The following is a 26,561-nucleotide window of genomic DNA, read 5'->3' on the forward strand; positions in this document are numbered from 1 at the left end:
TGAGGGAGGTGAGCCTGGAGTAGCACCTGCCAAACTGGACCTAAGGGCCCAAACAATGTCATCAGACCTCAGTGTCATCACCACTTTCTGTCTCTGCTTTCCGTGATGTTGGCTGCATTCCTCACAGGCTTCCTATACTTGTTGAGAAATATTTAGGTTTACACCATCCTAGGTTCAAGTCCAGGAGAATAGAAAGGTGCCTCATGTCTTGTAGTTGCTGAAAAAGTCTCAATGCATCCTATTGGTTCTGATAAGGTAATGTGTGCATGCCTGAACCAATCATAATAGCCAGAGAAATGGAATGAGAAATGAAATTGACAGGGCCAGAGTTGAGATCCACACCTGGAGTAATGATTGGTTGGTTCCCCAGGAGGATTTGCTTTATAGAAAGATAAAGGAATTCTGGCAGCATCCACAACAGATGTCCAGAGTTAATTTCTTAAATATTCTGTTCTTTAGTTTTCAACTTTTTTCTGCTCCAATAAACTTGAACTTTTGGAAAAGAATTATAAACTGGAGCTAAATAAATCTGTTCAAGGATAATAACATTGAGGCCACTGAATTCCAAGGAACTAAGATCATTGAAATTCTATGCCCCAGAGTATAATATGTATTCCACAAATGTGGATATAGATACATTCTGAGATACTGCTGTTACTTTTACCTCCTAATTCTGAAGCCAGGAAAGTCTGCCCAGAATCTTTTCCCTCTGACTATAGCTAATAAGGCTGCATAACTTCAGATCTGTTCCTCTACATGTAGAAAGTTGCATACAATTCCAATAGTATTTGTTTTGGGGGATTATTAGATTCTTTCATCTGAATCGCTAGGACCTTTTTTTTTAATCTCCAATTCAGAAACATTATGAGAGAAAGACAAGGTTTGAAAGAAAGACTGGCCACAAAAGATTCTATATTCCTAAAACTACATTACAACATTAGCTGTGAAGATATAGGACTGTGACTACTCTCTTTTCCTTGATTGCTAAGGTTGATTCACTTGATCTTGCTAGCCAAGCCAGGAGGCTGGCAAATTTTACTTCAAAAGCCAACTTTGGTCCATTGATAATGACTGACTAGAGTACTACGCTGAGAAGAATTTTGAGACTATATCCAAGCTTCAGGGAAAGAGTGCTATAATTGATTAGTTATGCCTGCCATGCGTGCAGAAATAGGAAGGAGTGGCATGTGTGCTACCTGTTTGCAATTTCTAAGCTAGAAAGATTTCCCATTCCCATATACATTTCTTCCGCAGCTGTGAGACAGGTGGAAGAAAATGACTCTTGATCTGTCAAGTGTATGAGAGTCACTAAAATAAAAAAAAAATTTAAAAAAAGAGTAGGAGTCACTGCCAGAGCTGGAGCTGGGGTGAGGCAAGTGAGGCACATAAAGCACAGAATTTAAGGAAGCACTGACTCTCAGGGTCAAGCAAGTTCACAGCCAACATTACACAACCCTGAGAATGAGTGCCTCCCTAAATTTTGTGCCCTGGGTTCACCCTAGCCCTGGCCTTGGTCACTGGATTCTCTGCTAGAGACTTTAAACTCTGTAGTTTATATAAAGGAAAAGTATGCAGAAAGGAAGAAAATGTTTGGGAAGGAAAAGAATAACTGCTACATCACCATAAAAATTTCCATAAAGAAAGCATTCTCATTTACTGTTGTCCTATAATATCACGGCTATCCACCTAAAAGTCAAGTCAGTAGTAGCAACATTCTTCAGGGGAAAAACCCCCAAAAGTGAGAGGTTCACTCATCTGGCGAAACAAGGAGTCAGTCAACTGTTATTTGGCCTTTGCCTTTTAAAAACCATGACCCCCACTGGGTGCCTGTTAGGGTTATTTCACTAAAATAACTCAACTGTTGTTACATGGAGGTACGTATCCTTTGTAAATCTCTTCATAGTGAAAAAGAAAAAAATATGGGCCAGCCAAGTGGCCCAGTGGTTGAGAGCTGGCTTGGGACGCCAGAGGGCCCCGGTTCGGATCCCACATATGAGGGCCAGTGACACTGCCCTCTACAACTAAGATGCTGAACAACAGCTAAACCTGGAACTGGGCTGCCGAGAGTCACCGGGGTCGGCGTAGGCTGCATCTCCTGCTGCCGTGGGTTGCCATGGGCTACCGTGTGTAACCAGCAGCCAGCGTGAGCGGCCAGCAGCCGCAGTGAGCGGCCGTCCAGAAGCCGGCGACTGATCTGCCTCACCCGGGAAGAGCGCAATGATAGTGCCAACTTGGGCCAGTGAAGCAACGTCCTCCACAACTAGACTGAAGAACAAAAGGACAGCGGCTTCTCTGTTCCCCTTCCCCCAACTCCCCAGCACTGTTCCCATCCCCCAATTCCCCAATAAAAATCTTTAAAAAAAAATATATATGAGTTTTGAAGACCAGTTGCTCAGTGCATCCTTTCAGAACGAATGGCAGCCTCTTCCTGGGGGAATGACAGGCCTGTATAATCACAGGCTTACTGGGGATCTTGAGCGTGACTTCCTCATGCCTACATTTGGGGTCCCTGTGGTGCCTTTTCTTAGTCCTGCCCCCTGTCCTCTGGGCTTATACTGTGATCTCTTTCAGAATATTTCCTCCAACGTGCTGGAGGAGTCTGCGGTCTCCGATGACACTCTGTCCCCTGACGAGGATGGCGTGTGCTCCGGCCGGTACTTCACGGAGAGCGGCCTGGTGGGCCTGCTGGAGCAGGCCGCCGAGCTGTTCAGCACGGTGAGTGCACACAGTGGTCCCGGGGCCTGGCCTGCACGTTCAGGCTGAAGTTCCAGTGCTGGGAATGCCATTCTTCATGGACAAGCCAGTCCCACTTCCTGAGATCTGTGCAGGGGTGTGCAGGGCCGGGGATGCCCAGGAGGACTTTGATGGATGCAAATTGCATCAGCCCTCCAGGGAGGTGAGAAAGCCTTTCAGCACTGCATAGTCTGGTTTTCACTGCATGCTCATTGGCTGGACCGCAGTTTCACAGGATTATTCCTTTTAATAGGGGTGGAAACTAAGCCACAGAGAGGTGAAATGGCTTGCCCAGGGTTGCACAATAAATGATGGGGCATGTTCTCACTCCCTCATCTTCCCTCTCATAGAGAAAAAGATTGGGGTGGAGTCACTGAGAGGAGAGGAGAGGGAAAAGGGAAGGGGAGGGGAGAGGAGGGGAAGAAATAAATAAGCAGTGTCTTCCTTCCTAACAGCTGAGTCATCCTCCCGATTGTCACCGACTAGGACCTGCGCAGAGAAATGTGGGAGCGAAGCCACTGAGATCCCCCTCATTAACTTAATCTGGGTCCAAACACTCCTAATTAGAGAAAACATATATAGATGAAGTCATTGAGATTCAGGGTGGGAGAGAAAGTCTCTTGTCCATTTTCATTTTAATAATCTCCCTCCTCTCTCAAAACTTAAGCCAAGTAAATATTTAATACTTCACTGTATTAGGCTGATCCAATTTTGTTTTCATCCTTATATTTTTCTTTCTTTTCTAGTTTTCCATTCCAAATTTCCACCCTACAACCTCTGTGTATTTTGATTATTGTATTAACTATCTTTCTTTTGTTCAATAAATTCCTTTTTTCCCCAAAATTCAAGAAAATGAACCATTAGAATCCCACTAACTCCTTTCAGGCATACACTGAACATCTGGCAACAGGGAACCCCTGATGACATTTACATATGCTGCAGCTACCTTCTAGAATTGCTCTTGTTCTCTGCTGCCAATTTCCTGTCCTGCTTTCCCTCTGTGAAAAGCTCCCCCGGAAACATCATCCTGCAGAACCGTTTAGCATGTGTCTAGTTCGGTTTCAGTGCTACAACCGTCCCAAAGATGCTCAGACGTCACTCCTGCTCTCTCAAATATTGTGGTGCCAACAATCGACCCATTCTCCAGGGCGTACTGAACACTGGTTTCTCTTCTGAAGTTTCCAAAGATTAAGTTTTCTCTGGTGTTCTTCTCTTTCCAAGGGAGGGTTGTACGAGACGGTGAACGAGGTCTACAAGCTGGTCATCCCCATCCTGGAAGCACATCGAGACTTCCGGAAGCTGACCTCCACTCATGACAAGCTGCAGAAGGCTTTTGACAGCATCATTAGCAAGGTAGCTGGGGACCCTGGCCAACAGGTCCTGTTACCTGGCAGCAGGTGACGCTGTCCCAGAGACGCTTAGCCCCCCGTTCCTCTCCAGGGAGTGATTTACCTCGAGCACATCATCACTGTAGCTCTCACCTACCAATCGGAGAAGGGCTGGGAATAGACGAGAGGACCAGAATTCAGAGTGTGAAAGAAGGCAGCTTGAATTACTTTCCAACCAGGAAATGTGAGCCTCTTTCCAAACTCACTTAAAAGAAGTCCTAGAAATCTTTTGTGGGAACTCTTTTGTTATTATTTCAAAAGTTTATTCCATAAATATTAAATTTTTTGAGGGACTGATTTCTGTTTATGTTTGCCATAGTGATAACATGCTTTATAACAGAGCAATAAAAGACTCCTATCCTTTGCAACGCGATGGATCCTCATAAATTATATAACTAAGGCGAGGTTTTCTTAATTTTGTTCATCAGGGTCATAAGAGAATGTTTGGAACCTACTTCCGAGTTGGTTTTTATGGATCCAAATTTGGGGATTTGGATGAGCAAGAATTTGTTTACAAAGAGCCTGCAATTACCAAGCTTCCTGAGATCTCTCATAGGCTAGAGGTAAGAAAAGTGACGACTCTGTGTGCTTGACATTGTATACTTGACAAAAACAAGTTAGAATGGGTCATTACAAAAAACCCAAAGGATCATGGATTCATCGTTGATCTATATGTAAATTTTTTCACATTGCATATATAATATGAAGGTATTAGGTGAGATCGTGAGGTAAAGCAGGGTTTGGATCGTTTTCTCCTAAGATTCTGTGTAGTCTTGTCACAGTTTGTAAATTTATGGGTGAATATTTCTTTTTAAGACTATCCAAAATTCAATCAACGTCATGTGCTTTCTTGAAACCCTTTTCCAATTTTAATAATAGTTCTTCAGCTTGAAGGTTATTACCTTGACTTTGAGGTAACCTGGCCAGATTGCTGAATTACACCTAGAAAATGCTGTGGCCATCGTTTTGGGGTCACTGGATAACACATCCCACTTCTGGCACAGAGCCACGCATGGGCTGTGGCACAGCAAGCTCTTCATGCTGATCCAAGGAGCACCCCTCTTTGAATAATTAGAGTCAGTGTCCCAACCCCTGGGCTGGCAGTCCCACGTTCAACCTGCTGTTTACATGTGATCTACAACGTAGCAGAAGAGAGTAGCATGTTCCCGGAAGAAAGACTGGAGAAAAAGGGGAACAACAGAGACCAGTGAGAAAAAAGAAAGTAGACATTGAAAGGGCCGAACACTAAGAATTCAGGAGGAAATCAAGGGGTGCCCCCACAACAGAACCCTCTCAGGGTGAATAACTGGGGTCCCCTGAGCTGCTGACACCAATTAACCCGAGATCCACTCCTTGGTATTGCTTTGAGTTTATGCCCTTTTATGGCTGTAAAACCTAAAACACTTTTATTGCCAAATTGCTTCTTATACTACCTACCCATGACAAATAAGACGAGGGATTTTCATCCTTATTTGACTCAGAGAAGCCATGGCCCAGAGTGGTTGGGGGACTTGCCCAAAGTCATTGAGCTCATGAGAAGGAGAGCTAGCAATTGAGCCCAGGACACCTGGTTTCTTCATATGTTTTCCCAGCTTAGGGCTAGAAGTACATGCTATGTCTTCTTATGCACTGTGGTTTGTCACATTCTAGAAAGCCTGGTGACCTCCAAGTTCCTAGGGTACAAAAGGCAAGAAGGAAACAGTGCCATACCCCTGGTGCTGCTTCAGGACATATGATGACCCTGGTTGAAATAGAGATGAGTCATTCATGCTGTAGGGAAGCATGTATCAGTTTGCAATGCTGGACTTCCTTATATTTTTATTTTTGTCTCAGGAGGCGTTGAACTTGCCTGATTAGATCAGAGAGGCTTTCAGTAATCAATGAGAAAATTCTCCCTTATACGTATTCCAAACTTGTTCCACTTCTGAAAGACAAAGAGTTGCATTATTATACATTGAAATAACCTTTATAATCTGTTGGTTTCTCTTACCTAGGGATTTTATAGTCAATGTTTTGGCGCGGAATTTGTGGAAGTGATAAAAGACTCTGCCCCTGTGGACAAAACCAAGTTGGATCCTAACAAGGTAGGAGGAAATTTGCAAAATACAGTCATCAGGCTCTGATTCCCTTTGTTCGAGCCCAAGAACATAAAATGACCTCCTGTGTTGAGCTCTCCAAGTCATTTCAGTGCAGCCAAATTTTTTTGTGTAGGGTTCAACTACTCTTTGGTTAGATTTTACGGAAACCACACTCAAAGGCAGAAGTCATAAGAGCTACCATTTATTAGACACCAATTGTATGCCTGGCACTGCATTAGGCCCTTTATATACATCGCTTCATTTCAACCTCTAACAGCCCTTTGAACTAGGTGTTACTATTTCTATTTTACAGATGAGAAAACTGAGGTATGGAAAGATTAAGCAACTTTCCATGATTGTGTAAGTGCTGAAGCCAGTACTCGAACTCAGGACCTGTTACCCTCAAAACCACGCTCTTAATCACTGCTCCTTACTGCATCTTTAGAAAAACTTTAAACCCTCAATTTAAAACATGTTAAAAAGATGCAGCGTTTTCATTGGCCACGTTTAGTTGCAACGTCTTTAGGCTGCAGGTATTCCTTCCAGGTAATGCAGGGTCCCTGCATTGTTGGGGGAGTGATGCAAAGGGCTTAGACTTCAGTTTCCTCACTTCTCATGTGAGGGTGTGTCCTATCTCACCCCAACTGGGTGGACTGCAGTACAGTTCTGACACTCACCACGGGAGTTACGTCACATGCTGCAAGTTGCAGGCTCAGCTCTCCACAAGAGTGCCCTCACTTCAGACACCAGACTCACATGGGACCCCCAGGCTACCCACACTTCTGACCAGATGGCCACAGATTTGGGGGTTTCCACTTTGCCCCTCAGGTTAGATAATTCACTATAATGACACAGAACTCAGAAAAGTGCTGTAATAATGATTACAGTTTTATGATAAAGGGTACACAGAGCAAGCCTGGGAAGGAGTCCATAGCGTCTATGCCCTCTCCCTATGGAATCCAGGCATGTCACCCCTGAGGCAGGTCAATATGTTCACCATCCAGAAAGCTCCACTGAGCCTTGCTGTCCAGAATTTAACCAATCCAGGTAGCATTATCATCATCAACCTTATTATTAAACTCAGTCTCCAGCCCTTATCCTCCCCCTGGAAATCAGGCTGGCCCCAACTCCCAACCCTCTAATCATATGATTGGTCTTTTGAATGACTGGCCCCCTTCCTGAAGCTACCTAGGGACTCACCATGCAAGAATCACCTCATTAAAATAAAAAAACAACAACAACACTTATATCACTCAGGAAATTCTAAGGGGTTTTGAAGCTCTGTGCCAGGAAAGGCAAACGAAGACTAGATATATTCTTTATTACACCATAGAGTGATGACTGCCTGCTCAGCCCACCTCATAGACAGATATGTTCATGAGACAGCTTTCTAAGCTGCTGGAAATAATGCAAGTTCAGGGTTATTAAGGGCTGGGGGACAGAGGAGCAGTTGCCATCTGGTCAGTAAAACGAAGAGTCCAAACTCTTCTCTCAGCTCTGTCCTCCAGGATATTAAGAAGATGATGCAAGTAGAGAGGTATTGGCCAAATTTCATAGTTTGTTTTTCCACATAGTTCAGAAGACTTGCTCACTTAAGATATATTCCCTAGTCTAGGCTTGAAGCAATAACTGGTAAGGCCTGAGCTAAGCTTCTGACAGAGATGTTTGAGGTCTTTGAAAGTTGGGATTGGCTGTGTGCCCGCCATGCAGGCTATGTAGTCACCAGTGACATCCCTGGCACAAGATGCTCTTTTTCCCTCTTTGGAAATGCCCAAAAGTAGGTCCTGAGAATTTTAAATAAGAATCTAACCCCAAATTATAACCAGATTTCATCACACTAAATAGTGATTTACGGTCTGAGATCAGTGACCTCACCCAGCCATTTCAGTGGGTGGGTGCTGCAGAGTCTATGGTCATTGCTATTCTTCTTTTGTTTGTTTTGTAAGAGAACTTTTTTTTTAATATGTGTGTTTTTTCACAGTGTGCGTGTATGTGTGTGTGTGTGTGTGTGTGTGTGCGTACTTTTTAATGAGGTACGTGCAGTAAAATTCACTCTTTTTCTCTTTAGTTGTATGAGTTTTGACAAACTCACGTAGCCACCACCACAATCAAGATATGAAAGAATTCCATCACCCCACAGAATTTCTCCATGACCTTTGGTAGCCATTCCCTCCCTCTATTTCAGCTCCTGACGATCACTGATCTATATTCTGTCTCTGCAGTTTTGCCTTTTCCAGAACATCACATGGATGGATTCCTACAGTAAATAAATAGGATCATGCAGCTTTTTGAGTCTGGCTTCTTTCACTTAGCACAACGCACTTGAGATTTATCCATCCTGTAGTAGTTTGTTCTTTTTTATTGCTGAGTAGTATTCCATTGTATGGATGTACCACCATTTGTTTATCCATTCCCCACTTAAGAGACATGTGGACTGTTTCTAGTTTCTGTACATTATGAATAATCTGCTGACATTTGCATATAGGTTTTTGTGTGACACATAAGTTTTCATTTTTCTTGGGCACACACATCAGAGAGGGATCACTGGAATGTATGGTCAGTATAATTTATATAGGAAACTGCCAACCTGTTTTGTGAAGTGACTGTACCATTTCGCATTCCCACCATCAGTGTATGAAAGTTCCAGCTGCTCTCCATCCTTGCCAGCACTTGGTATTGTCAATTTTCTTCAGTTTAGCCATTCTACCAAATGTACAGTGGTCATGGTTGCTCCGAAAAGGAAAGTTTGTCTCTTCCGAATAGCAGTTTGTGAACTTTCATCCGACTTTCAGTTGGATCGGTAAAGAAGGGTGGCTTGTGGACCTGACTTCACACAGGCACGCTGCCCTCTCCATCTCAGAGTCCTGTCTCTCCCTGGAGGTGGAGAGGAGGTAAGTGTGGCTGATGGCTGAAGTCTTGCCTGACGCACTCAGCTTCTGTGCTTTTGTGAAGTCAGAGAGGTGGTGCTGCTATGCTGGTACCAGCATGCCCTTCCCCTGTGCCCTGCGTGGTTGTTTGCAGAATAACTCATCTCCACCTTCCCCTGCCTTTTCCCCCTCAGGCCTATATACAAATTACTTTTGTGGAGCCTTACTTTGATGAGTATGAGATGAAAGACAGAGTAACCTACTTTGAGAAGAATTCCAATCTGCGAAGGTTCATGTACACCACCCCCTTCACCCTGGAGGGGCGGCCTCGGGGGGAGCTGCAGGAGCAATACCGGCGGAACACCATCCTGACCACCATGCACGCCTTCCCCTACATCAAGACGCGGATCAGCGTCATCCAGAAGGAGGAGGTAAAGGCGCCTGCAGGAAACAGGCTCCGGGCTGAGGCTGCCACACTGCAGGAGTGGCCCTGGGCAACCTCCCAGGATGACACCCACAAACCTCCTTCCTGTTCCTTCGCGGCAGACTGGAGCGAAATCTAAAAAGGAACACCCTTGAAATATTATTATGGTGGTTATCCTCTCATTCTCATGGTGCCAGGAAATCCCATTTAGGCAGCTACCTGTTTTATAGCATTACTTTATGTTTCAGTATTTTATGTAGTTCAAGTTTTATCTTTAATATAAATATGCTTGCGTAACTATAACATTTAGCATGCATTTACATTTTCAAGGTAAATTGATATGAAATGTATATATTTTAAAATGCGCCACATTATAAGTCTTTGTATATTTAAAAGCTTATGGGTGATTCAGGCATAGTTGTGTTGTTAATTGCTAGAGACAGGAAGAGCAAGCAGCAGCCCCACCGAGCTGGTGACCAAGCTGGAGGAAGGGGACCAGCTGACTGCTAGTCCCAGCTTCCTCTTGTGATGCTGCATAGGACACTTACCTTCATTCAGTTTCCTCTTCTGTACGTTGACAGGAAGGACCCCTTTCTTTTCTCTGGTTCTCGGTACAGAAGGCTTCTAATCCATGGGCAGCAACATATCTCAAGCCACAGATTTGTTCAACAATTAGACATACTTTAAACATTTTGTTTTACTTTAAAACACATCCATGCACATTTGCTTGTCATTCATTTTGTAAAGGCTAAGCCTTCTTCGGTGTTTTTGGGGGGCTGGGCCCCATTCCACAATGGCTTTCCGGTATAAAACCCACCCAAGATAAAACTACCGGAAATTTTCAGTTGATTTCCTGAAAACCGAAAGAGGAGTTTGAAATCCCTTACAAACAATTTAAAGACAAAAACCCTTCTGGGTTTTAATAATTTTTTTTGCCCCCCTAGCCTTTTATAGTTGTCTTGTACATACCTAATATGACAAGGATCTTTATAGCAACTCACTTTCATAACTACTTGCCCAAGCATTCAGCTTGGTTTTCATAGAAACAACTCTTTTTCTGTCCACGCCCATAGTTCGTCAGTTTGTGTATTATAAGATTAGGTCATTCCAATAACAAGTATAACAAGCATAATCAAGTTGGTGAGCAAACACAGATGAATTGTGGTGAATATACACCTCATCAGGCAGGAGCAGAAGTGACTGAGCTCGCTGGAAAGTGGCCCACGAGCTCAAGTGTTCAGCAAGTTCAGAGAGTAGGTTTCACAGAGGGCAAAAACACCCTGAACCGGTGACTCAGTTAAGAAGAGGTTGGTTTAGAAGGCATCTGCTGTATTTCTTATTGTTTTGGGCTTTTGAACACTAGGGCATGTAGGCATAGTGCAGAAATAAACTCGTGGTCTCCGTAACGGTCCTTACAATAATTCTTGGCTATCGGTCATTTCCTGACAACCTCAGTGTATTCATTTACTAGGGTTGTTGTAACCAAGTACCGGAGGCTGGGTGGCTTAAACAACAGGCATTAATTGTCTCCCAGTTTTGGAGGTCACTGGTCAAAATTCAAGGTATTTGCAGCATTGGTTCTTTCTGAGGGCTGCGAAAAAGAACCTGTTTCAGACCTCTCTCCTTGGCTTGTAGATGGCCACCTTTTCCTATGTCTTTTCACATCATCTTCCCTCTATGTATGTCTCTGTGTTCAAATTTCCTCTTCTTATATGGACATAAGTCCTACTGGATTAGGGCCCATCTTAATGACTTCCTTTTAACTTGGTCATCTCTATAAAGACCCTATCTTAAATAAGGTCACATTCTAGAGTACTGGGACTTAGGACTTCAGTATATGAATTCAGGGTGACATGACTCCACTCATAACATTCAGGAAGGACCGTACCCCAAACCAGCAGAACTTAGCAACTAGCCGAGTGACCCTTACAAGAATTCCATTTACTAGGAATTCACCCAAGGGTAAGTTGGAGAAGACACTCAGGATGCCAAAATCTTGTGTTGTGGTGAGGAAGAAAATCTTGCATGCTGTGCTTCTAATAGCTTTCCCAATAAGCCAGGTAACTTTTTCAATAACAGGAAAGGAAACCTAGCATTGTAGAAAGAACATGGATTTTGAACATAGGCATTATTGTGATCAAATTCTGGCCTCCCCATTTACCACCTGTGTCATTTTGTGGTACTTTCTTAACCTTACAAATCTCTCTCCGATTATAAAATGGAGAGACTAAGGAGGTGGTTTAAAGGAATAAATGATAAATGTATGTAAAGTTCCTGGAGCATAATAAGTACTCAAGGAATGTTAAGCACTTCCTTCCTTTTAACCTGTTCAGATTATCTTAAATTACTCTGAAATCCTTCTTAGTGGCGTCTTCAAATCCGGGCACTCTCTTTGTCATAGTGCCAGGTTTGTCATGGCTTATAAGATCAGACAATGACTTCCCTACATTTTTGTCTTATGTTCAGTTTGTTTTGACACCCATCGAAGTTGCCATTGAAGATATGAAGAAGAAGACGCTGCAGTTAGCGGTCGCTGTTAACCAGGAGCCCCCTGATGCAAAGATGCTTCAGATGGTGCTGCAGGGCTCTGTTGGAGCTACTGTTAACCAGGTAGGCAAGAACTGGCTGCGGCTCCTCTGGTTCTTGTTATTTTGATGTTTATTATATGTCTGCACCCTCCTTCCTTGAGGTTGATGAGGAGTCTAGTCAACACAAAAAAAATGATGTTCCTAAATTTAGACGGAACACTTGTGAGGTTTAGAAAACTTGGAGGGGCCTCTTCTGTTCATGAAACAATCCAAGATAGAAAAGAAATCCTGGAGATGAGTAGGCCATCTAAGGAGTACCATTTTCTCAGAGAAGTCTTCGCTTGGGACCAGACCTGGCAATATGACCCAGGTCTAGTGTCCTGTTGAAGAGGACTTAATCATGCCCAGTTTAGGCAGAGTTGTTGCAGGGCTTAAGACTAATCTGAGAGGGCCTGTAGGAGAAGGGGGAAAGGGTATAGAACAGGCAACCCCTCGGTCAGTCACCAGATGAATTCAGCATGCCTGAAGCCTTGCTAACCAGAGGTGACCTGGGACCAGGCTTCTTGGACACTTTAGACCAGACTAGATCTTCTCAGACCTATTAGAACCCTGACTCCCAAGCTCAGCATGCAACTAACCCAAGCTCAGATGGAGGGAAGTACTAGTTTAGTACTCTCTGTCCCATGGACCTCCTTAATTTCAGATCTAGATCCACCCTTGTCTATACCTCCACACAAAAACTCAGTGAGTATCATGACTCTTTCGTCACTCAGCACAATTGAACGCCTCTGCAAAAATTTTGTGTCCACATAATATCAAGGAAGCACAAATAGCAGAGAGGAGAAATGATAATTATATTTCCAAGATCAGGAAATATTAGGAAGCATTGCTTTTTCAAGTCCCAATCCTTTGATGAAAATGGAAGGCTCTATAAGCCCACAACCATGGACAACATATGTTCTCAGCATTTCTCTGACAAGCCAGCAATTACACAAAATGGTGCTTGACACTGTCCAGGGCAACTGGACAAATGAATATCAATGGACAGGTCAAGACAATCCCCATTTTTAGAAAATCAACTCAAGGCACATACCTTTTGATGTACCTATGTATATGATGGAAAGCTATTAGTAGTAGCATTTGATTAAGAAAATACACTTATACTTCTGAATATTCTCTGAAAACTCCAGACTCCTCCTTGGGAATCACAGTTTCCTGAGAAGTTCAAGACCTTCCTTGCTTTTTTGCGTTTTGGTGAAACCAACTACAAAATGAAATGTTCAATCTAAGAAGTCTCTCCAAGACTTTCTCCCAAGTAATTTAGTTTTCTTTCCAATGTCAGTATTGTTTTTTTTTTTTTTACTTTTTACTTCAGGGACCACTGGAAGTAGCCCAAGTGTTTTTGGCCGAAATTCCAGCTGACCCGAAACTCTATCGACATCACAACAAGTTGAGATTATGCTTTAAGGAATTCATAATGCGGTAAGAAGGAAAACGGCTGGGAATTCGGTAGGGCGGAAGTTCTCAAAGTGTGGTTCCTTAGACCAGCAGCTTCAGCATCGTCTGAGAACTTGCTGGAAAGGCAAATTCTCGGGCACCAACCAGACCTACTGAATCAGAATCTCCAGAAGTGGGGCCCTCCAAGGATTCTGACACCTGCTCAAGCTTTAGAATCACTGCAGCAGAGCAACACTGCTTGTACTGCTATTAAGTAACTGATGTTTAAACTGTAAATGCTTTCATGTTTATCATCTCACGTGTGCCTCCCAATCGCGTTATAAAACAAGTAGTATCACCATCTTCATTTTACAAGAGGAAACGGAGGTTCAGAGATGGGAGATAATTTTACCTAAGGTCACACAGCAGAGTTGAGTTCAAGTCCAGGTTCTCTGGATCCAGAATAGCCCACACTTCCATCAAGGTGCTGATTTTTCATGATGTGTTAGAGTCTGAGAGGTTCTTGGCATGGGCAGCCTTTGCAATTTCTCATGTAATACAGCAACATATTTTTAGAAACTTAATAATAGATTACTGCCTGAAATTGAGAGATAAAGGCAAGACTCTAAAACAGGGCTTTTTCAAGTCATCTCTAACAGTCCCCAGTGTCATACAAGCTTCTCTGCTCCCAGATTCTGCAATGGAGCTGGCTTCCAGAGCTGCCTGACCAGCCCAGATAGGAAGTGGTCCTTTGGGCAAGGTCTTGCAATCTATCGTAATACAGACAGGTATAGTGGGTCTCCTGTGGCCCTAAAAAGAATGATTCTGAAGGACATGATGGCATTTCACCCATAAGAAAGAAAGACATCAGAAAAATGTGTACTGGTATCCCTTTCACACCAGAACCTCAGAGCAGCATATAGAGTATGAGACTATCCTCACTTGCGAGGTAGGGATAAAGGAGGCTGAAAGTTGAAGTTTGCTGCATTCAGTGAAAATTCCTCAGAATGCTAATGTTGGGTGACAGTGGGGATATCTCGTCCTTCACAGGCTTTGGTGAGACATATGCAAATTTACTGTGTACAGAGGAGACTCACTTTGTCCTGCAGTGAAGCGCAGCTGCTGGGTAGTAAGGGAGGATGTGTGTGTCTCTGTGTGGCTGTGTGCATGTGCGCACACGCACACACGCGCACACACACTGAGATTATACTGGACTAATGTTTTGGTATTTGAATTGTTTCCTGTATATGATAACTATCTAGCATTTCAAAAAAGCTAGATTCTCTTCAATCAACAGTGCATTTTCATAGAACAAAAGGCTAGAAGAATATTGGGAGAATTTTTATTTACTTTACTATTTTTTTACTATTACTTTACTGTTTACTTTACTATTACTATTTACTTTATTTACTATTATTTTCTTATATTTACTACTCACTTTCCACATAGTATATTTATTTAAAGTTCGTTATGGTCGAAGGCCTCGGAGCTTGGCAGTGGCCTGGGCCTCTCTGGACCTCCAAAAGGACCTATGCAATGTTTAATGAGCCTGCAGTTTCATTGACCGGGGTTGATATTAGTTGTGGAAATGCAGGAGCTGGGTGTTCTGCTCCAGACGACGGGACACATAGCTGTAGGGCTAAATGACACAATGAACATGTGCTAAGAACTGTTAAGAGTGCACTTAATATAGAACTACAGGGTTCAGAAAAGAATAGTCAGTTAGTCAATAGTCTGGAGAGACTGGGAAATGCTTTGTGGAAAACATCACTTCAACCTTGTCTTGAATATATAGGTGGAAGAAAGAGGATAGCAGGAAGAGGGATCCTTTTACTGGTAAAGGGACTGACATGACCACAAGATCGAGAGGCAGGAATGTCCATGCCACTGCTCGGCTCCTCTGAGTCAGCGAGAGCAGCACAGCTTCATGAGCATGCTAGGACAAGAAGGAAAGACCTGACAGGCGGTGGTACTGGTAAATGGGGCTCTGAGCAGAATTGAAATGTAAAAGGAGGCTTATTAGGAGGAGACATGATTTTTGTTCCTTAGTTAAAATGTACTCATAAAATCTCCACTGAACATGCATTTCTAATTAGCTCCAGGCCCCAGGACAAGTGACTACAAAGAGAACCAGGGCTGAGTTCAACTAGTTCCAGGCTCAAGATACACAAAAAGAAGTGGATTTTCCTAGGGATGTTCCTTTCATAAAGTCATGCATTCGATTTTTGATGGCGATGTTATCTTTCTCCCCAGATGGCCTGCAAAATTGCTGGATTCCCCAAAACTGGGATCTCCCCATTTAAAATGTTGCTCTCTAGCCCTTCTAATGGTGATTCACATGGGAAACCAGACTGTAGCCCCTCCTTCCCCGCTGCTGGGTAGGCTGCTGCATTATTCTAGGAATACCACACAAATATCTATGAGTGCCTCTCAGACTTGACTGTGCAAACAGATGGCCTGGGGACCTTTTCAAAATGCAGGTTCTGATCCAGGAGGTCTGGGGCAGGGCCCGAGACTCTGCATTTCTGTCAAGCTCCGTGGTGCTGCTGCTGCTGGATGGGACTGGACTTTGAGTGGAGTCTGTAAAGCTGTAGAGGCTGCTTCATTGCCCCTCTCTTGCGTTTCCTTTACCTTTCCCCCCTTCCCCAGTGGCTTGATCCCTCAGGCCATGCCTTATATCACTCACCCCTTTTCCCCTCCCTTTCCTCCCTTCAAAACAGTAAACGGGTCCATACTATTACACTTTTGAACCCACTATAGATGTCAGTTGACTCATCCATTCAGCCAGCAAGTATTGAGCGCATGCTTTGTGCTGGGCACTGTGCTCCCCGTGTGTTAAGATCAAGTCCCAACACAAATGGACAAGGCTCCAGGCAAAACAATACTGCTGCTCGCTATTTCACGTCGATGCGCAAACAGTGGTTGACTTTCCTTCCACTTTATTTCTCATAGATCAAAAGTAGGAGGAGAGATTGTGGTTAAGGTTGCATAACTGTATAAATTCAGTAAAACTCATCAAACTGTACCTTTAAAATGAGTGAATATTATGGTCTATACAAGTGGTAGGTGAGGAAGCCTGCCTTTCGCCCCATTGCTTAATTGCTTCTCAAGTCCAATCAGCAAGTGACAGCTTTTTAATGAATAGAGTAACTCTTCCGTCAAGTTGTTTGTACCCTTGTTCCCCCCCCCCACCAACTCTGCTTTCAGACAGCAGAGGTGACAGGGTGTGCAAAATGTTGGAGGGTTGAACAGCTCTCGAACTTTCCATGGAGTGTGCTTTAGCTTCTCAGCAGGCTTGGGCTGTAGGTCGATAAGCCCAGTTCTCCAAGGTGACCACAAGTGAGCCTTGATTGCTAATAGCGGAAGTGTATGCTAGCCAGCTAGGTCCCACCTCTGGGCTGTGGCCTTTCTGACTCAGCTGTAGCAGAGCTGAATACAGTCATAAAGAACCTGGCAAGCTGACATCTGCAGCTGCTGCGCAGCCAGCCAGCCCTGCAGCTCTTCAGATGATTGCCAAGTTGGAACCCCGATCCCCTCCTGCCTTTTCCTGCAGTAAGGAAGAACACCTCAGGCTTTCAGAAACCAAGATGGACAGTACAATATTCTGTGTCCCTCCTCTGCTCCCCAAAGGACCCCAGACCCTTTTGGACACTATAATCTATGCCAATCTGTGTTTTCAAGTTTCTTCTTCTTGCATTTCTGTCTTAGTCAGCTCAGGTTGGTATAACAAAATACCATAGACCGAGGGGCTTGGAAAACAGGCATCTACTTCTCACAGTGCTGGAGGCTCAGAAGTGGAAGGTGCCAGCAGGTTCAGGACCTGGTGAAGACCCTCTTGCTGGCTTGTAAATGGCCGCCGCCTTCTCACTGTATCCTCACATGGTAGAGAGAAATGAGAAGAAACCACTCTGGCATTTCTTTTCTTAAGGCCATTAATCCCATCATGTGGGTCTCACCCTCATGGCTTAATTTAAACCTGAATTCCTCCTAAAGGTCGCACCTCCAAATACCATCACATGGGGTTATGGCTTCAACATAGAAATTTAGTCCATAACATTAAGCTTTCTCATTCCTATAAAGACTGGGTTTTTTTGTTGTTGTTTTTAAGGCGGGTGCAGCTTACAGTGGCCCATGCGGGGATAGAACTGGCAACCCTAGTGTTATTAGCGCCACGCTCTAACCAATTGAGCTAACCGGCCACCCCCCTATAAAGACTATCTTAAAAAGAACATTCGTTTTTATATTTAAATAAGAGATGGCAGTATGCAATGGATCCCGTTACAGGTGGGTTTCAGATGTACCCAGATAGGGTTCTACTGCACATTATGGCCATAGAGACAGAAAATAGAGTACTGAGTGGTAGTGTTTATAAACTGGAGTTAAGGTCTATGAAGAGGCGGGAGAGGGGATTGGCCCAAGTGGCCAAAGGAAAACCAAATGTGTATAGCGTAGGTAGAAACCAAAGTAACAGGTGGAAAGAGATCCGAATATTTGGTGGCAAAACAAAACTTTAAATATGATGAGACTTTGTTCAGAAGCCTATCAACCATGGGGACATATGTATGAAGGACTTTTATCACAGAGACCTGTATTAGTGGGTCTAGGATGCTAAACAGAAAACTGAGAGCTAAGTAGAGCAACACACACACACACACACACACACACACACACACACACACACATACGGTTCTTTCCCCTCTCCCATCCCATCAGCAATGATTCTGAAGAGAAAAAAACCCCAGTTTTGTTGCAGTGTGATCTCTCCCCCTCTTTTAGCCCACCCCACCCTCAACTCTGTTGATCAAGGTCTTGGTGCTCAGGGCTTGCCATTGCTCTCGCTTCCGGGATGGCGCACTGTGCTGGCGGGTTGCTGGGGCTGATACTGAATTAGAGAACAGCATATGATCACTGAAACTGCAGGGCTCTGTGATTCTTCAGCCCAGAAGCCCAGGGCCCCAAGGAGGTTAAAGCCAGTGTCATGCAAATCAAGCACGAAAGACCAGCCTATAGTCTGATCTGGGAAACTGCCTGCTTCCTGCCCTGGTTCTAGTGTGTTCAGGAGATGCTCAGAATCTGCTTCCACGTGTCATTTGGGATATTGGACACCTTCTCTAGACCATAGCTCCAGTCTAGCCCCCTTCCCATATCTGCACTTAGGAGGAAGAAAAGGGGCCACTGTGGCACCCCTGAGGGAAATAGTGACACAGGCCCAGCCCGGGGAGGCAGAGGTGGCTCAGAGGGGATAGCTGGAAGATCTAGCCATAGCTGCTCCTTGTCTGCCCTGGCGGGGGGGCACTCCCTGCCCCCACAGTGCTGTGCACTTTTCTTCTCATGTGCCTCCCCATCTGCAGTAAAGGGGGTACACAGGAAGAGCCTTCTGTGGGGCTGTAACCCCTACTTTGCTCTAGGAAAGGCAGGCAACATTGACGTATCAGGCCTCCCTGCTGGTGACCAGTCTGCTAGGTCCTCACACCTGACACCATTTCATCCCCATAAACCCATTTTATAGATGAAGAAAATGAGGTTGAAACAGGTTATGATTAACCCAAGGTCACACAGCAAATAAGTGGCAGAACCAGGATTTAAACTAGTCTTCCATTGGGATAGGCTGCCCTTGGGATCTGGGGTTTGGTAGAGGTCAGTCTGGGAGAGAGAAAATGAAGGGGAGAGGACTGGAGAAAGTCCCTGGGGTGTGCTCGGCAGAGGCTATGCCCACGGGATGCACATTTACTGCAACTCTTCCTGAAAAGAAGCCAGCTATTCTCCCTAGCCCCCAAATTATCTGTCCTTAACTTAAAGGGCCTGGAGCATATAGTGTATTCCTCCAGTCTTGGAAGGAGGGGGGAAGCCAGTTTTTCAGTGTCTCTTGTATCTCTGTGTGCTCCTCTTCTCATTTCAGCAGCTGTGTTTTTTTTCACTGGGCTTTGAGAGGAGACGTGCTAAGGTCTTATCAGGAAGAAGCTGAGAAACGCAGAATACCGCAAATTGGGACCCCAGAGAGAATAGTATCAGCTTGAGACTATCCAGGAGATATGCCTGGATTCTGGCTGGCAAGGCCAGTGTCTTTCCTAGGCAACATTTGTGGTACTGGGGTTAGGAGTATGGGTTCTTGAGCCAGGTTGCCTGGGTTTAGATACCCACTCTGCCTTAACTAGCTGTGTGTGACCTTGGGCAAGTGACCTGACCTCAGTGTCTCCAACTATAATAGTGACTACCTCTTAAAGATAGTGTCAGGATAAAAGATATTAATATGTAGAGCTTAGAATAGGGCTTGGCACATACTAAGGGATTGACAAGTGCAATATTATTCAGTGGGGCCAATAGAGACCTTATCAATTTGGGCAGGAAACAGAGACTTGATCTGATTTACATAGAGAGATTACCCGTGGTTTGTCTGCCTCTATAAGGCTTATACCATAGGATGCAGCGGTGCTGATGGACAAGGCACTGCATCTCTTTGCATCTTAGTTTCATCAACTATGAAAAACAAGGGACTGGAATATAACATTTCTAATAGTCCGTCCTTCTCATATTGAACAAATAGTTTCTGTACTCAGACTGGGCCTATCAGGAATAATAATAATAAAATAATAATAATAATAATAGTAATAATAATAATAATAGTAAGTGTTCTAGGTTTTAGCTGTGTGCCAGAACTGTTCTAAGAATTTTATAGGTTGAACTCATTTAATCTTTACAATAGTTTATGAGATAGGCTATTATCACCTTCACATCACAGATAAAGGAACTAAGGCCTGGAAAGCTTGAGTGCCTTGTCTGATGTCACAAAGCCAGGAGGCAGCAAAGCAAGATTCTAGCTGAGCACTCTGGCTGTCGTCCTCATAACTACTATGCTATGCTGTTCCCTCTAGGAACTACGTTCAGTTGCTAATAATGGAGAATGGCTAAAATAAAATAGAAACTTATTCTTCTCTCCTATAAAATGAGATCAGAGATAGTCATCCGAGAGATGTGTGGTGACCTCAAGAATCATCCATGACCCTGGCTCTCCCCATTCTTTTGTTCTGCCATACTGGTTATAGTGTGCCCGTCCTCCCAGTCACAATATGGCTACTAGGGCTCTGGCCATCAGGACCACATCCTAGGAAGGTATCAGAAGTAGAATTGAGAGAGCAAAAGGCTATGCCCCTTTAATGACCTTTCCTAGTGACTTCATTTTGTATCTCTCATCAGCCATCCCTATCTGTTAAGAGAGGCTAGGGAATCTAATTTTCCAGGTAGGCATACCTAAGGAAGAAAGGGAATGGATATTGAGGAAACAATCAGCGTTTTTTTTTTCATACCGAGGGACTGATATGTGGGTTGTGCTGAAGGAGCATCACAGAAGAGGGAGGCCAGTAGATGCAGAGAGGGAGGGCTACATAACCACCCTTTCTATAGGAAAGACTCTTAACTCCTTACATAGAGGTCCAAAGAGTAACTGTCGGCAAAGGCCAGGAACCATGTTCTAGAAGCACAGCTTCCTGCACTACCTAGCCCCCATCAGTCTGGTTTCTGTTAGACTCCGACTGCTGAAAAATCCCAGGCACATTTTCTGTGAGAAAATGCTTGTGTTCAATGAACTTATCAACAAGGAAAGCAGCAGAGGAGATGGCTGGCTGGGATGGTGGTGTCACTGAGTGACAGCAGCACAGTTCAGATGTTTGTGGACCTAATGAAAATGTGACAGATAAGACAATTTTTTAAAAAATCATTGGCAGTGTAGTTATATGATCCTACGTAAATTTTCCAAGAGATATGGCTATTCTCTAGACGGGAACTTTAGTCCATGTCTCTCTTTATGGATTTAAATTAATAGCGGAAGTTATTCTAATTTTAATAAGAAAATCTAGAGAATATAATCCAAATGAAACGAAGAAATACAGAAAATGTAGTATATGAAACAATTTTATAAATTATGAAATTTGTTATAAAGTAATATTACTACAAAAATATGGATATTTTTCACTCCACCTATTATATTTCTCTTTGTAAAACTCTATGTTTATTGATTGCTGTGTAACAAACTACCCCAACACTAACTAGCTTAAAACAACAACAATCGCATTTACTTATGATGCATGTGGTTCCGGAGCTCAGCTGGGCAGTTTTTGCTCAGAGTCTCTTACTCAGTGACAGCCAGACAGTGGCTGGGTCTTGAATCCCCGGATGGCGTCCTCACTCATATGTGTGATGTCATAGCCGAGAATACTCAAACCGCAGGTGATTCAGGACTCCAAAGGTATCGCTTATACCACATTGTGTTCACGGAGGCGGTCACAAAGGACCACCCATCTCCTGATGGGGATGTGGCAAAGTTCTGGAAGAATATGTAGGGTGGGCAATTATCGCTGTGACCATTTTTGAAAAACAGAATCTGCCACATTCCAAATGCATAGGTCTGCCTTATCATCACAGCTTCTCATTTAATTATCCCAACAACTCTAGGAGATGGGATGAGATTTTTTTTTTTAAGCTGAGCCATCCTGCCACCTGTTGGCAGCTCAGCGGCTGCTCAGCTCGGGCTGGACTCGAACCGCTGTTGCTCAGAGCTCAAACTCTTGAGCAAGCTCTTAACCAACTGAGCCACTCAGCCGACCCTGAGGGATGAGATTTTTATCCCCGTTTTACAGATGAGAAAACTGAGGATTTCAATAGTTAAGTCATTGTGCTAATGAGTAGCGACTGGGTTTCTTTCCACCCCAGCTCTGTCTGCATGTAAAGCATTTAACCCAGTCTAGGGCACATAGTGTGCCATCCGTACATGCTAGTAGCTATTGTTACTTCTGATAACACAGACTACAGAGAATTTAGTTAGTTCTCCCCAAGTTTTCAGAGTAGACGTCCTCAACTTAGCATCTACAGGCCTCTTGTAATCTGCCTGTGGTACAAACCTGGGCCCTGAAGTCATCCTGAAACTGACTTTATTTTACACATGTGGTAGTTCATAACTGTTAGTTAAGAAGCAATAAAAAATAATAAGGGGTGATGTAGTAGATTTTTCTGGGTTCAAAGGCTATATACCTCCCCTTTCTCCCCCTTCCTCAAACCCTTTGATAGGGAACCATAGGTATCCTACAATTTACTTCCATTAACGTCAAGTTTAAAGGATAGGTGAAAATCCAGTGAGGAGAGTTCTTTTGGCTTCTGGCTGAGTTAAATCCAGTCCTTCTTCTACAGCAGGCTAATTCTGTGGTCAAGCTGTGTCCAGAGGTTTATTTTTGCCTTGGCCAGGTAGCTTTTCCCTGCCCCATAGCCACATGCCACCCTCTTCACCTCTGTTAGGAAAACAGTTTAAACCACATTGATCACTGGAATCCAATTCATCTGAAGGATGATAGAAACATTACTAATTATTGCATGTCAGCTAAGTTTCAGCCATTATGTTCTTCCTTCAAGGTTTGTTGATTTGTAAGATCCCTTGAGTAGAAGAGTATAAAGGGCAAGAAAAACATGGTTTTCTTTCTTGGTATGTATCATACTGTGCAGAAAACGACAAAAACACTAGACTTAACTGTCCACAAGTTAGATAAACACAAAATTTTTAAGATTTTTCTCCTTAACATTCTGCAGTTTCACCCCGGTAGGACTAGGTATAAATCTGTTTTGTTGATTAGAGGATTTCTGTCTGTTTTCAATTCTGGAAAATTATCAGCTGTTATCTCTGAATATTGCCACTTACTCATTTTACATTCTTTTAAACATTCTTTTAGATGTGAGTTGGGCATCTTCATATCTCCAGGTTTCTTAACCATGTTTTTCATATTTTTACTTTTTTTTAAATCTCTTTGATTTCCTTAGACCTGTCATAGTTCATGAGTTCTCCAGTTGTGTCTAATTTATTGTTTCACCTGTCCATTGAGATTTTTCTCTTTATTTTAGTGACTACATTTTTATTTCTAGAAGTTCTGTTTGGTTCTTTTCTGAAATTTTTCTGATCTCTTTTTTCATACTCTTCCATTTTTTTTATCATGGATTTTATACCTTTTATTATATCTATATATTAACTCTGGGGTTTTACATCATTCTATTGTCTCTGATTCTTATTTGGCTAATTCTTCTGCATGTTGAATCTGTTAGTTTACCCTCATAGTGGTTGGTTTCCTCATATGGTTTGTAATTCTTTATTGTGAGCTCATCTTTAGCAGGGGCTGTTCTGTCTTTGGGTGGCCCAGGGGCCCTGATTGAGAAACTATCCCTCCAGAGCAACTTTACATTTATTTCCATCTGAGACCTAGGGATTTCAATAATCTTAGTCTGGTTTTTAAGTTAATTGGAGCACTCACAATAGAGGGATGTAAATTTGTAACTCATACCTACACGTGGTATGAGCCTAGCATTTCAGTTTCTTTAGGTGACTTTCTTTCCTGATAATGGCCCCCAGCTGATACCGAACTTCCATTCCACCTCTCTGGACAGTTTGCAGCCTTTTTCTCGACCTCTTTTCAGAGATGGCAAAGCTTCTCAAGGCTCTGAACTGTATGCAGGTGGCATATCCAGAGCCCTGCTTAGCCCTGGCCAACGCTAAATCGCTTACTTGTGTGGGCATGGAGCCTACGCACCCCCCTCCAGCCTCCAGGACCTGGAATCAAGATCCTAACAGGCAGTCTTCATGACAGCTGCCATGTCACCAGCTCCTGCTATCACTCTGATTTTTATTTTCTCCTCCTTTGGGGTGCCTGGGGTTTCCCGTTCTCTTTCAAAAACTTTTTGTTGTACTTTCCCAGCACTTTCATGTGTATATAGCGGGGGAGAGGGTAGGAGACTGAAAGGCTCCTGATCTATCTGCCATGTTGCCATAACTCACAGTTTTTCCTAAGCATGAGCATTTCCGTTCTGCCATGACCTGAGTTTGAATCTTGCATCCACCACTTCCTCACAGTGTTATCTTGGGCAAGCAACCTAACATTTCTGAGCTTCAAGGACAAAACAGAGATAAACACAGACTTTCTAGGTTTGTTGAGAAAATTAACCTGATAATGTATGTGAAACTCCTTGAATAGTTCCTGACACAGAGTGAGTCAGAGCATCAGTATTGCCTGGGCATCTTTTCAAAAATACAGATTTCTGGGTGCTGCCCCTTAGAGATTCTGCTTCATTAAGTCTGAGGTGGGGACCAGAAATCTGCAAGTTGAAAACCTACACAGGTGATCCTGATAGGCAGTCAAGTTTGCAAACACTCCTAGGGGTACTCAAGAAATATGAATAGTACCATCATCCCGTATTTCTAAGCACTTCAAACTCCTTTGAAATAAAACCTCATTTTTTTCCCCCACCCTGGTATTTGCAGATGCGGTGAGGCTGTAGAGAAAAACAAGCGTCTCATCACGGCAGACCAAAGGGAGTATCACCAGGAGCTCAAAAAGAACTACAACAAGCTGAAAGAGAACCTCAGGCCCATGATCGAGCGGAAAATTCCGGAACTCTACAAGCCAATATTCAGAGTTGAGAGTCAAAAGAGGTAAGAACCAGGCAGAGGAGGCCTCTTCCTGGGGGATAAAGGACAGGGCTTGGGGCCCAGCAGTCAGGGCACGCTCAGCTGCACAGAACCTCCAAGGGCTGGGAGTGGGCCTGAGTCAGAGAAGCCGCCAGAGCTTGATCTGTTCTCCTTCATCCTGATCCTCCCTGCTCTTTCTCCTGACCTCACTGGGACTCCTTCCTCTTGGCCTCTTGCCAGCCGTCTTCCCAGGGCCAACTTACCGCCTGTGTTTTTTCTGGCGCGGTGTAAAAGGATCTCAGCACCTTCCCTTATTGACTTATTTACCGAGTTCTCCATGATTGATGTCCTTTCTCGTGGGTGATTTTCCCCCCTTCCCTTTCTTTAAAAGGCTAATTGATCTTTCTTAACCTCTTTCATTTTTTCTCTCTCTCTTTAATTTCAGAGACTCCTTCCACAGATCTAGTTTCAGGAAATGTGAAACCCAGTTGTCACAGGGCAGCTAAGAAAAGCTGTCTTCACCCATGAAGACTGAGGCCCTGCGACCCTGGAGAAGGACTCGCTGGTACTTAAAACATAGGACATTTGCCATCAGAACAGACAACTTGCTCCCTGAGCAGACAGCACTCGAAAAGCTTTGGGATCCAAGTGACCACAGGAATTCCTCCCAAATGGGGTCTGACCAGGTTTTGGCCACACTGGGGAGGTGGGGGGGAGTGGAAGAGGGTTAAAGAAGGGTAGCTGTGTATTTATTAAAGCGTGGCTTTTCCCAGTATTGTATAAAACAAGGCATAAGCAGTGTGTCCTGCTGAGCAGTCAGCCATGGTCGCCCTGAGAGAGGGCTTCCTTTGGCCCATATTTGGATTTACAGGATGCATTCATATTGTCCAAGGAGAAATGGAAAAGATGTCCACCGTCCTATTCAACGGGATCTTCACTCATCCCCTCTTTGCGGAAAAAGAGGGTGAGCTTGCAAAAGTGTAAAACGTGTTCAATAAATCTGTGAGTGGAGGCCTGCCTAGAAATCTAAACATCATGACAATGATTGCAAACTTGAGGCTAGGCTAATCATTTGTGAGCTTGTTACCCTTTTGGTAGTGGTGGACTACTTGTTGTATAGTTATTTTTGCTTAGGTGTTACTGTTAATTTAACATGTGTTTATAGAGGAGCACACTTGAAGCCCTGATTTAGGAGGTACATGGTACTCTGAGAAGCCAGCCAAAAGTCATGGATGAGGCATTCACTTACATTGAAACAATTATTCTATAAGGCTTTGCATCTTTTCTGATGTGTGTGCTCACTCACTCTTTTTCTCCTCCTCTCTGGGACCAAGTTAATTTGTATAAAAGGATATTATCTCTGCTCTCCTTTCAGAACACTGTGCTGTCTGTCAGCATATGTACATCACTTCAAGAATACAGTCAGCTTGAAGTATTTTAATTACTTTAGGGGAAAGATGAACAAAATTATTGTTTGAGAATTAAATTATATATTTTTAATATGGCTGATTACCTTGACTGGTACTAAAAATGTAATAAGAATTGTAAACAAAACGTGTCCCATTGCAACTTGTGTTTTTTGGGTTTTTTTTTAGATTTTTTTTTTAATTGGGGAATTGGGGGGATGGGAACAGTGCTGGGGAATTGGGGGAAGGGGAACAGACAAGTT

At 43.6% G+C, this 26,561-nt stretch overlaps 1 protein-coding gene across 1 annotated transcript in view; it reads left to right on the forward strand.

The window, feature by feature from the left end:
• Nucleotides 1–26,461, forward strand: part of DOCK8 (dedicator of cytokinesis 8) — a 216,545-nt gene extending 190,084 nt beyond the window's left edge. Inside the window, exons 38-46 of the mRNA XM_019661089.1 lie at nucleotides 2,572–2,715; nucleotides 3,955–4,086; nucleotides 4,550–4,684; nucleotides 6,116–6,205; nucleotides 9,261–9,497; nucleotides 11,957–12,100; nucleotides 13,394–13,500; nucleotides 24,746–24,916; nucleotides 25,338–26,461. Coding sequence (XP_019516634.1) covers nucleotides 2,572–2,715; nucleotides 3,955–4,086; nucleotides 4,550–4,684; nucleotides 6,116–6,205; nucleotides 9,261–9,497; nucleotides 11,957–12,100; nucleotides 13,394–13,500; nucleotides 24,746–24,916; nucleotides 25,338–25,398 — 1,221 coding nt within the window. The 3' untranslated portion in view covers nucleotides 25,399–26,461. The remainder of the gene's footprint in view (nucleotides 1–2,571; nucleotides 2,716–3,954; nucleotides 4,087–4,549; nucleotides 4,685–6,115; nucleotides 6,206–9,260; nucleotides 9,498–11,956; nucleotides 12,101–13,393; nucleotides 13,501–24,745; nucleotides 24,917–25,337) is intronic.
• Nucleotides 26,462–26,561: the final 100 nt, after the last annotated feature.

This window comes from Hipposideros armiger, unplaced genomic scaffold (genome assembly GCF_001890085.2).
Source record: "Hipposideros armiger isolate ML-2016 unplaced genomic scaffold, ASM189008v1 scaffold_335, whole genome shotgun sequence".
In the NCBI taxonomy this organism is placed as follows: domain Eukaryota; kingdom Metazoa; phylum Chordata; class Mammalia; order Chiroptera; family Hipposideridae; genus Hipposideros; species Hipposideros armiger.